This window comes from Podarcis bocagei, assembly GCF_964188305.1.
Source record: "Podarcis bocagei genome assembly, chromosome: 7".
NCBI classification, from domain to species: Eukaryota; Metazoa; Chordata; class Lepidosauria; order Squamata; family Lacertidae; genus Podarcis; species Podarcis bocagei.
In genome coordinates, this window is record NC_138132.1 from 77,708,847 (window position 1) to 77,718,204 (window position 9,358).

The following is a 9,358-nucleotide window of genomic DNA, read 5'->3' on the forward strand; positions in this document are numbered from 1 at the left end:
CCTCCAGCAGGGGAGGATCCATGGTCCCCTTCCTTCCCTCCTCCGTGTTTGCTCTGAAGGAGGAAAGTGGGAGAGGAGCTGCTTACACGAGTGTAAGCTGCTCCCCTCCCACTTTGCTGCTTCAAAGCAATCACGGAGGAGGGAATCCGCTGAAGCCTCCAGCAGGGGAGGATCCATGGTCCCCTTCCTTCCCTCCTCCGTGGTTGCTTTGAAGGAGGAAAGTGGGAGAGGAGCTGCTTACACGAGTGTAAGCTGCTCCCCTCCCACTTTGCTCCTTCAAAGGGAGCCCGGGAGGAGGGAATCTGCTGCAGCCTCCAGCAGCGAAGAGGATCCATGGGTCCCCTCTTTCCTTCCTCCGTGGTTGTTTTGAAGCAGGAAAGTGGGAGAGGAGCTGCTTACACGAGTGTAAACTGCCCCCCTCCCACTTTCCTGCTTCAAAGCAATTACGGAGGAGGAATCCGAAAGTGGGAGAGGAGCTGCTTACACGAGTGTAAGCTGCTCCCCTCCCACTTTGCTGCTTCAAAGGGAGCCCGGGAGGAGGGAATCTGCTGCAGCCTCGAGCAGCGAAGAGGATCCATGGGTCCCCTCTTTCCCTCCTCCGTGGTTGCTTTGAAGCAGGAAAGTGGGAGAGGAGCTGCTTACACGAGTGTAAGCTGCTCCCCTCCCACTTTGCTCCTTCAAAGGGAGCCCGGGAGGAGGGAATCTGCTGCAGCCTCCAGCAGCGAAGAGGATCCATGGGTCCCCTCTTTCCTTCCTCCGTGGTTGTTTTGAAGCAGGAAAGTGGGAGAGGAGCTGCTTACACGAGTGTAAACTGCCCCCCTCCCACTTTCCTGCTTCAAAGCAATTACGGAGGAGGAATCCGAAAGTGGGAGAGGAGCTGCTTACACGAGTGTAAGCTGCTCCCCTCCCACTTTGCTGCTTCAAAGGGAGCCCGGGAGGAGGGAATCTGCTGCAGCCTCGAGCAGCGAAGAGGATCCATGGGTCCCCTCTTTCCCTCCTCCGTGGTTGCTTTGAAGCAGGAAAGTGGGAGAGGAGCTGCTTACACGAGTGTAAGCTGCTCCCCTCCCACATTGCCGCTTCAAAGGGAGCCCGGGAGGAGGGAATCTGCTTTAAAGGGGCTGCGCGGCTTCTCCTGGCTTTTCTGGGAGGTGGGGGGATTCCCCCACCTCGTAGAAAAGCCTGCAGGAGCCGCGCAGCCTTTAAAGAGGGTGCCGCTCTTGGGGGCTTTTCCCCCAGGAGGGAGAAGGGACTGCTGCAGCCAGTCACTCCCTTCTCCCTCCTAGAGAAAAGCCCGCAAGAGCGCACGAAGCTTGCGTGCGGCTCTTGAGGGCTTTTCCCGCCTGCCTCCCCCCTGCATTCGCTCCATAGGACGCACACACATTTTCCCTTGCTTTTTAGGAGGGAAAAAGTGCGTCCTATGGTGCGAAAAATACGGTAAGTTAGTTCCTAGGATTGAAAAGCAACACACACATTTCCAAGCCTCCAGCTCTCCATTGCATCCTGGACATAGCTATAAATATATGTGGATACCACTGCTGGGTCAGGCCAAGGGCCCATCTAGTTCATCAGCCTGTTCTTACAGAGGCCAATAAGATGCCCTTTTGGAAACCCGCAAGCAGGACCTGAACACAAGAGCCCTCTCCCCTCTTGTGGTTACCAGAAACTGATATTCAGAAGCATCATTGCCTCTGACCATAGAAACAAAGGCCTGCATTCATACAAGAATATGAATTAATCTGTTCGGCTTTAAATAAGCCAAGTAAACCTCCAAAACCAGACATCTAGGAAAAGCATAAGTAGCTGCCTTCTACCGAGTCACAGCCTTGGTCCATCTGGCTCAGTATTGCCTACACTGACAGGCAGTGGCTCTCCAGGGTTTCAGGCAGTGTTCTCTCCCTGCGCAACTTGGGAGATGCCAAGGATTGAATGTGGGATCTTCTGCTCTACCACTGAGCTACAGCCCTTCCAAAATATCCTTCTGAAATATTAAGAGCCTTTCCAGATGATGGCAGCCATATGAAAACAGTGATAAACCACACTATGCTAAATGGGAAACCAGAGACTGTCACCAAAGAAAATCCTTGCACAGCCTTGAATCTCTTTGCAGCAATAGCGCTTCCATCACTTCCGGGTTCGCAATAAATAGCACAGCCAATTGAGAAAGGCAACTGCCATCTGGCCACATTTAAAGTCAGGCTATAAAAACTCAGCAACTGTGCCCTATTTCAAGTATATATAAAATCAGCCATAGGAAAAGAAACATTTACATTTTAACAGCAAAATAACTCCCAAATCACATTTTTGGAAATTTGAACCAAACAAGCAAAAAAAAGCCAGATATAGGACAATGTAGCTTCAAGGTACATTATCTACAGATGAGCAATAAGGCTGGCAAAAAGATCACACAATCCTAGCACTGTTGCCCACATATACCTATTGCTAGTCATTTGTGATACACTGTTCATCTCAATCAACTCTCCTATACAGAATACAACACTAATAGCAAATCACAGGACATTCATCTTTACATATTTGTCTAAGCATATTGCTAGGGGTGAAAACTTGCACAGAACTGAGCTGTAAAATTGTTTTAAGAATATAGCAAGGGGACAGCGGTTGTCCCAGAGTTGCAAATAAATCCAAGAAGTTTACTGGTCCACAATAAACCCATACTAGCAAAGAAAATAGGCTTGATGCAGTTTTCCATTGGCTACTATGGAACGCTCCTTTCAAGTTTAATTTCAGAGAGGGGAGGTATGAGAGGACAAGAGCCCATGGGTGCCAAGGAAGGCCTTTCTGGGCAATTATGCACCCATAAGCGCTGTGTTGTGGACGCGGGTGGTGCTGTGGGTAAAACCTCAGCGCCTAGGACTTGCCGATTGCATGGTCGGCGGTTCGAATCCCCGCGGCGGGGTGCGCTCCTATAGAGTGAGATGAGCGCACAACCCTAGAGTCTGTCGAGACTGGCCCGTACGGGCAGGGGTACCTTTACCTTTAAGCGCTGTGTTGGCAACCCATTGCATAAATCAATATGCAATGGGGCAGTACTAAACTTCCCCACTCCCTTACTAAAGCTTTCCCACCTAGTTATCAGTAGGAAATTGTTGGTGATTTCCAGTGGCTGTTTACTTGTCCATGTTATTCCAAATTAACACGGTATGAGTGATCATGCGCATATAACATTATTAGAGAGAGTCCTTCTGGCATAAGGATGCTCAACCTAAGGTCATTTCTCATCAGTCCCAGGCTTTTTTGTCTTCTCGCTGTCACATACACGCATGCACGTGCACATACTCTAACATAACTGCTTTTCTGGAATTTGTCTTCATATTTATTCTAGCAATAACCTTTAAAGCAAGACAGGGTTCTAGTGCAGCTGCACAAAAGATGATGTTGTTGTTTAGTCATTTAGTTGTGTCCAACTCTTCATGACCCCAAAGAGCAGAGCACGACAGGCACTCCTGTCTTCCACTGCCTCCTGCAGTTTGGTCAAACTCATGTTAGTAGCTTCGAGAACACTGTCCAATCATCTCATCCTCTGTCGTCCCCTTCTCCTTGTGCCCTCAATCTTTCCCAACATCAGGGTCTTTTCCAGGGAGTCTTCTCTTCTCATGAGGTGGCCAAAGTATTGGAGCCTCAGCTTCAGGATCTGTCCTTCCAGTGAGCACTCAGGGCTGATTTCCTTCAGAATGGATAGGTTTGATCTTCTTGCAGTCCATGGGACTCTCAAGAGTCTCCTCCAGCACCATAATTCCAAAGCATCATTAATTAAACATTCAGAAGACTGTCACAGGAGGAAGTGTTGCCCGTTGAATAGAGTACCATAGTTCAGTGACAGAGCTTTGCATGCAGAAAGTCCCAGGTTCGCTCCTCAATGGCATCTCCAGACAGGACTGGGAAACTCCCCTTGTCCAAAAACACTGCAGAGAGTGGCTGCCAGTCAGTGCGGAGTAGACATTACTGAGCTAGAAGGACCAATGATCTGACTCAGTATTAGGCAGCTTCTTGCGTGCCTTTTTAAAATAAGCCCTTTAATTCAAAACTATGGGGACTAAAATCTTGCTTTTTAAGGAAGGAGGCATAGCTCACTAGTGTAGCAACTTCTTTGCATGCAGAAGGCCTCAGGTTCAATCTGCAGCAACTTCAGGTAGGGCTGGAAATGTGCCCTTGTCTGAAACCGTGAAAAGCTGCTGCCAGTCAGAATAGAGCAGGCTTCCTCAAACTTGGCCCTCCAGATGTTTTTGGCCTACAATTCCCTAGTTAAAAGGACCAGTGGTCAGGGATGATGGGAATTGTAGTCTCAAAACATCTGGAGGGCCGAGTTTGAGGAAGCCTGGAATAGAGGAGACTGAGCTAGATGGACCAGTGGTCCTGTTCAGTATTAGTCAGCTTCCTATGTTCTTAAATATGAAGAACAGGAAGCACCATAAAGACCAACATGTTTATTGTGCCATAAACTTTTGTGGACTGGAGTCCACTGATCCAATAGAAAACTTGCATGGTAATAAACATGTTATGTCTTCAAGAAGTCGGAAGACTTTACTGTGTTGTTGTTACGTTGCAACACACCAACCCTCTGGAAATAGCTACAGTGAATGAAATTGAAGAGACAAGCACAGTTGTGAATCCATTGGGATGAAAACTAAACATTTCCACAGATGATTGAAAGGTTCAGTTTTTATTAGCAAAATACCCCAACATCACCTGTACCACCTTAAAAATAAATCAGTTTGAAGTCAAATGGGTTGTGTCCCATGTTAGTCCTACTCAGTGTAGACCCATTGAAATTTAGACATGACTAAGTTAAACTTCAATGGGTCTACTCTGAGTAGGACTTAGTGAAATAGATGTCTATAAAAACATTTTAAACGGCACATGTTTTAAACAGCAATTAAGCCATCTCACAATATGATTGGGGGGAGCTCCGGCTCCACATTTAGGGAAAGAAACATTTGCAACCCCAGAAACACAATCTGCAATGCGTCCTTACTTCCCAGCTCAAGGCCCAGCGATAACAGAAGAGCTGCAAAAGGTTAAACAGCTAGAAAGGTGTGAGAAGGGATTGTGTTTGCTGTAAATGACAGAAAGCACTCTCAATGAAATTGCAGCGGTTTAAGGTTCCCAGAGATTCAGTAAGGTGTCCAATTCTCTGCATCTATTCACAGCTGACGGTCAAAAAACCAATTCCACCATCTAAAATACCATCGCTGCTTGGAATGGGGGGGGTCATACTCTCAACAGAAAAAGAGCTTTTTGCAAGCCTAGAGACAGACAGTATTTACACCATTGTTAATCTCATCAGATTGGTCCAGTTTAACCTTGCCTTGCCACAAGCAACAACGCTGTCTCTTATCATCAAAGGGACAAACAGAAGTCTAGTTGGGAAATAATTTACAGAGTGTGAGAGAAATGATTTGCATGACAAAAACAAAGAAAGTGTGTGCCCGCAGAGAGCTGCTGCGGACTCCCTCCCCCCACTCACAAGCAGTGCCATTATAGCCCCCACATTCCATTCCTCCCTGCTAACCCAGATTATGAGCCAAAGTGGGCAGCGGAGGACACAGCCTGGGCAGCCAGAATCACCCGCCAGATAAAAACACTGGCAGTCTCTCTATCTGGGGAGTAAGCAGGTTTTCTTTCCATCTCCAACATGATCAGGTTGCCCTATGGAATTTTTTCCTCACTGCCGGAAAAAGGAGGGAGGGGATTATACCAAAGCAAAACAAAGCAAGAGGGAGGGGGGCACTGCGGGCAATGTGTAAACATTCTCCCCGACCCTGTAGGACAGCATATATAGGGGGCACCTTTCTGTCACCTTCTAGAACCGATACATAAGCTTCCTCCATCTGTTCCATACGGCACCATATAGACTTGAAGGGATAAGAAGCCCATCACCACCAAGGACACTGCTATTTCCTTCCCCATTTGCACTCTGATCCAGATACACAGAGCATATGATTTGGGGACGTGATTAAGCCTTGTTAAATCCCTATAGGGGAAAGGAGCTCAACATACAGGAATGCAGGAGGGGGAATGGCATAGGGTGGTATAAAAGAGGCATCACTGGAGAAAAGAGTGATAGATGGACTTAACCTCAGAGATAGATTCATGGGCACAGGCGATTAAATTGTAAAACTACAGAGTGAGGAATGCTATCCATCATCCCCTTTCCTGAGGGGGGAAATAGTGCCCCCACACACTAGAAAGATGTATCCTCTTAAAAGAGTGAAAAGGTAGGAGGAGCGATCTTCTTAAGCCCCCCACCTCTTATCAAAAGATGCCCTTGCATGAAGGACTCCACACCTCCAAAGTCAGATATATGGAGGGAAACAATTCCTTTGGCAGGGTCCGGAATCTGAATCCTTCAAACACATGTGCCTTTCTGAGATGGTTTAAAACCAAGGGAGAGGAAGGAAGAATAGAGAAGGCAGAGAATAGCTTTTATACAGAATGTGGAAAGGCCAATGGTGGTCCAGAAAGTACATTTGAATGTAAGAGCGTAGGGTGGTGGACAGAATACTAATAATTAATAAGCACAGTGGGGAGGCAAACATTGGGGGGGCAGAGATGCAGGAAGTACAGGCCCCCTAAGAGGAAAGCTACAGGAAACAGCTTCAAAAGGACAGGCTGACAAATGCATGTTTGCCAAGCCATACTTAGATCCCTGAAGTGGGGTGGGCAGTATAAGGTAAGTATCCTGTGCGTAGGAAGGTGCTGGTTTGGGGGTCTGGGAGAGTGCTTTAGAAAGGGGAAGAGTAAAAGAAACTGGCAAGTGTCTGTATGAAAAAGGTATTTGTGGGTTTAGGAAGTTTGTGTATCTATGCGTGCTTAAGGGAGTGAAATAGACAAATATTGGGGTGGAGAGATTTACTGCTAATGGCATGTTGGTGTTTCCTATGTAAGTGCTATGTTAAAAAGAGGGGAGGTATTCTGCATAGAGGGGAGGAGGTGTTGCTATGAGGTGGGGAAGATGGGATGAAGTGGAAAGGGAATCAAATCCACACACACCCCCAAAAAATACAAGAAAGTGAGTGCATGTATGGAAAAGAGAGTATTAGGTGTATTATGAAACAACAATGCTATATTCTTCATATAAGGAGGGATGTAGTACAGTAGGGTTACATCATTTATTAAATAATGGAATGTTATAATATCCTTGTTAATCAGGGACTATTAATGATGCACTGTATTATAATGGACAATATAAGTACAAGGATAAAATATTGCATTATCAAACAATGCAATATTAAGCACTATACTCTATTAGGTATTAATAGTTTTCTGGCTGAAGAGTGGAACCTAAGTACTTTAAATATATACTTTATAAATTATTCATTTTATTAATATATTTCTATTATTAAACAGCTGTGGAAGATTACATATAAAAGTATGAATATGCAATAGTGCCTATATCACTACTAAACAAAGCAATATTAAAATATCCTTATATTAATGGCTGCAATATTAACTTGTACATTCATATACATACATACATACATACATACAACCATTGTATTTATACATACAGTATTACATCAGATATTATATATTACACACCTAATCCTATACATATCCACTCAGAAGAACATTGCACTGACTTCCTTGGGGCTTAGGATGAATATCCATCTTAAACGCATACACACCTATGAAAGCATACTACAATAATAAAAATATATAACATTATCAAATCATGCAATATTTATACTATGCACTGTCAGACAACTGCACTTTACAGAAAAGGACCCTTAAAAAATATCTCCTAATACAAATGCAGCAAGAACTAATAAATAAGAACACTGGGTGATATTCACAGAGGGTACACTCTTAGGAGAAATTAATGAACCTAAATTGCCCATGTTCACTAACTTCAACGGGTCTACTCCAAGTCGGACTAATGTGAAATGCCACCCGCTATTATCATATTGTGCGCTGCAATAAGCATCCCAACACGGTTAAACAGACATCTTCCCATTAGGAATACAAAATGAGGCTAACAAATAATTACAATATCGCATGTGCACAAAAAGGGGCCCAGTACTGTTTCAAGGCGGCTCTCCTAACGCAAATACAGCAAAACACAACACGTGAATAAACCACCACCACCAATAAAACAAACAAGCCAACAAATCACGATATTGCACAGCGCGGTAAGTGACCCCACAGTAGGTTCTAAAGAGCAATGCAATCGCAGCGCAGGCACAACAAACGAAGCAGCAGCATCACCTTCGTCGTCCTTATTGATCCTTTCCATACCAATGCTACGTTATTATCATCATCATCATCATTGCAATGTCACAGCTGTCTATATTAGGGCAATGCAAATCTTTATATGCACATATACATGCGTGCATAAAAGCACGCATACCTGTATCTATCCGTATACAGAAAACGCGCGCACAAACACACATACGAGTCTATCTACATATGCGTATGGATAGACATTTCTGCAATAAAAAGGGAAAACGCAAGCACTGTTACGAAGGTCTCCTTGGCGTGCCTAAGGTGCTATCAGTTAAGTGCAACGCTAAGGGGTTATCCTCCTACTGCACTAACCGGGTGGGGTGGGGTGGCTGGAGACCTGGACACCCCAACCTATTTTTTAAAAATTTATCTCACACACACACACACACACACACACACACACAATATTAATTGTTGTTTTCCTCCCCCACCCTCCCCTTCGCCTCCTGGCTCACCTCGGGCAGCGCGGACCCGTCCGCAGAGCAGCGCAGCCAGGAGGAGGCAGGCGGGCACCAGCCGGGAGGGCAGCATCTCTGCTAGGCCGGGAAGGCGCTTCTCCGCCTCGCCTCCTCCTCCTTCTCCTCCCCGGCGCCCCCCGACCGACCCCCTGTTGAGGGGGAGGGCAAAAAAAAAGGGCTAAAGGAAACGGGGCGGGCGGGTATTAGCGATACTAATAACGACACATTAATAAATAATAGCAACGGTAGTAATAAATAAAAAGGGGGGCGTCCGGGGGCGGAAAATAAAAGGGAAGGGAGGAGAGGCAGCCGTTCCTCTCAGCCCAGCCTAGCCGCCGCGTCTTCTCTTCCTCCTCCTCAGCCCGGCGCTGGCTCCGCTGGCTTGCGAACTAAGATGGCGGCCCGCTCCGCTCCCTTTCGCCGCTCCCTCCCGCACCGGTTGCCAGGCGACGGAGCGGGGGAAGGAACCAACTGGGAGGGGAAAGGAGGGTGGTGAGGCGGAGGGGGAGGAGATACCATCGGGCGGAGTGGGGGGGGGGAGGAAAGGCAGAGGCCGAAGGAGCCTAAGCCGGGGAGAGGGGAATGGTAGGAGAAACCGTGATTCAACACACACACGCGCGCTGGAGGAGGAAAATAGAATCGTGGGTTTGTAGCGTTGG

The 9,358-nt window shown here is 46.5% G+C and overlaps 1 protein-coding gene across 3 annotated transcripts in view; it reads right to left on the reverse strand.

Moving 5' to 3' along the window:
• The window catches only part of CLSTN1 (calsyntenin 1), a 63,238-nt gene extending 54,129 nt beyond the window's left edge, over positions 1-9,109 (reverse strand). For 2 of the 3 annotated variants that reach the window (XM_081201467.1, XM_081201465.1), the window contains exon 1: positions 8,697-9,109. In XM_081201467.1, the coding sequence (XP_081057593.1) occupies positions 8,697-8,772 (76 nt within the window). In that variant the 5' untranslated portion in view covers positions 8,773-9,109. The remainder of the gene's footprint in view (positions 1-8,696) is intronic. The other variant, XM_081201466.1, reaches the window with a different exon arrangement.
• Between the last annotated feature and the right edge of the window lie 249 nt (positions 9,110-9,358).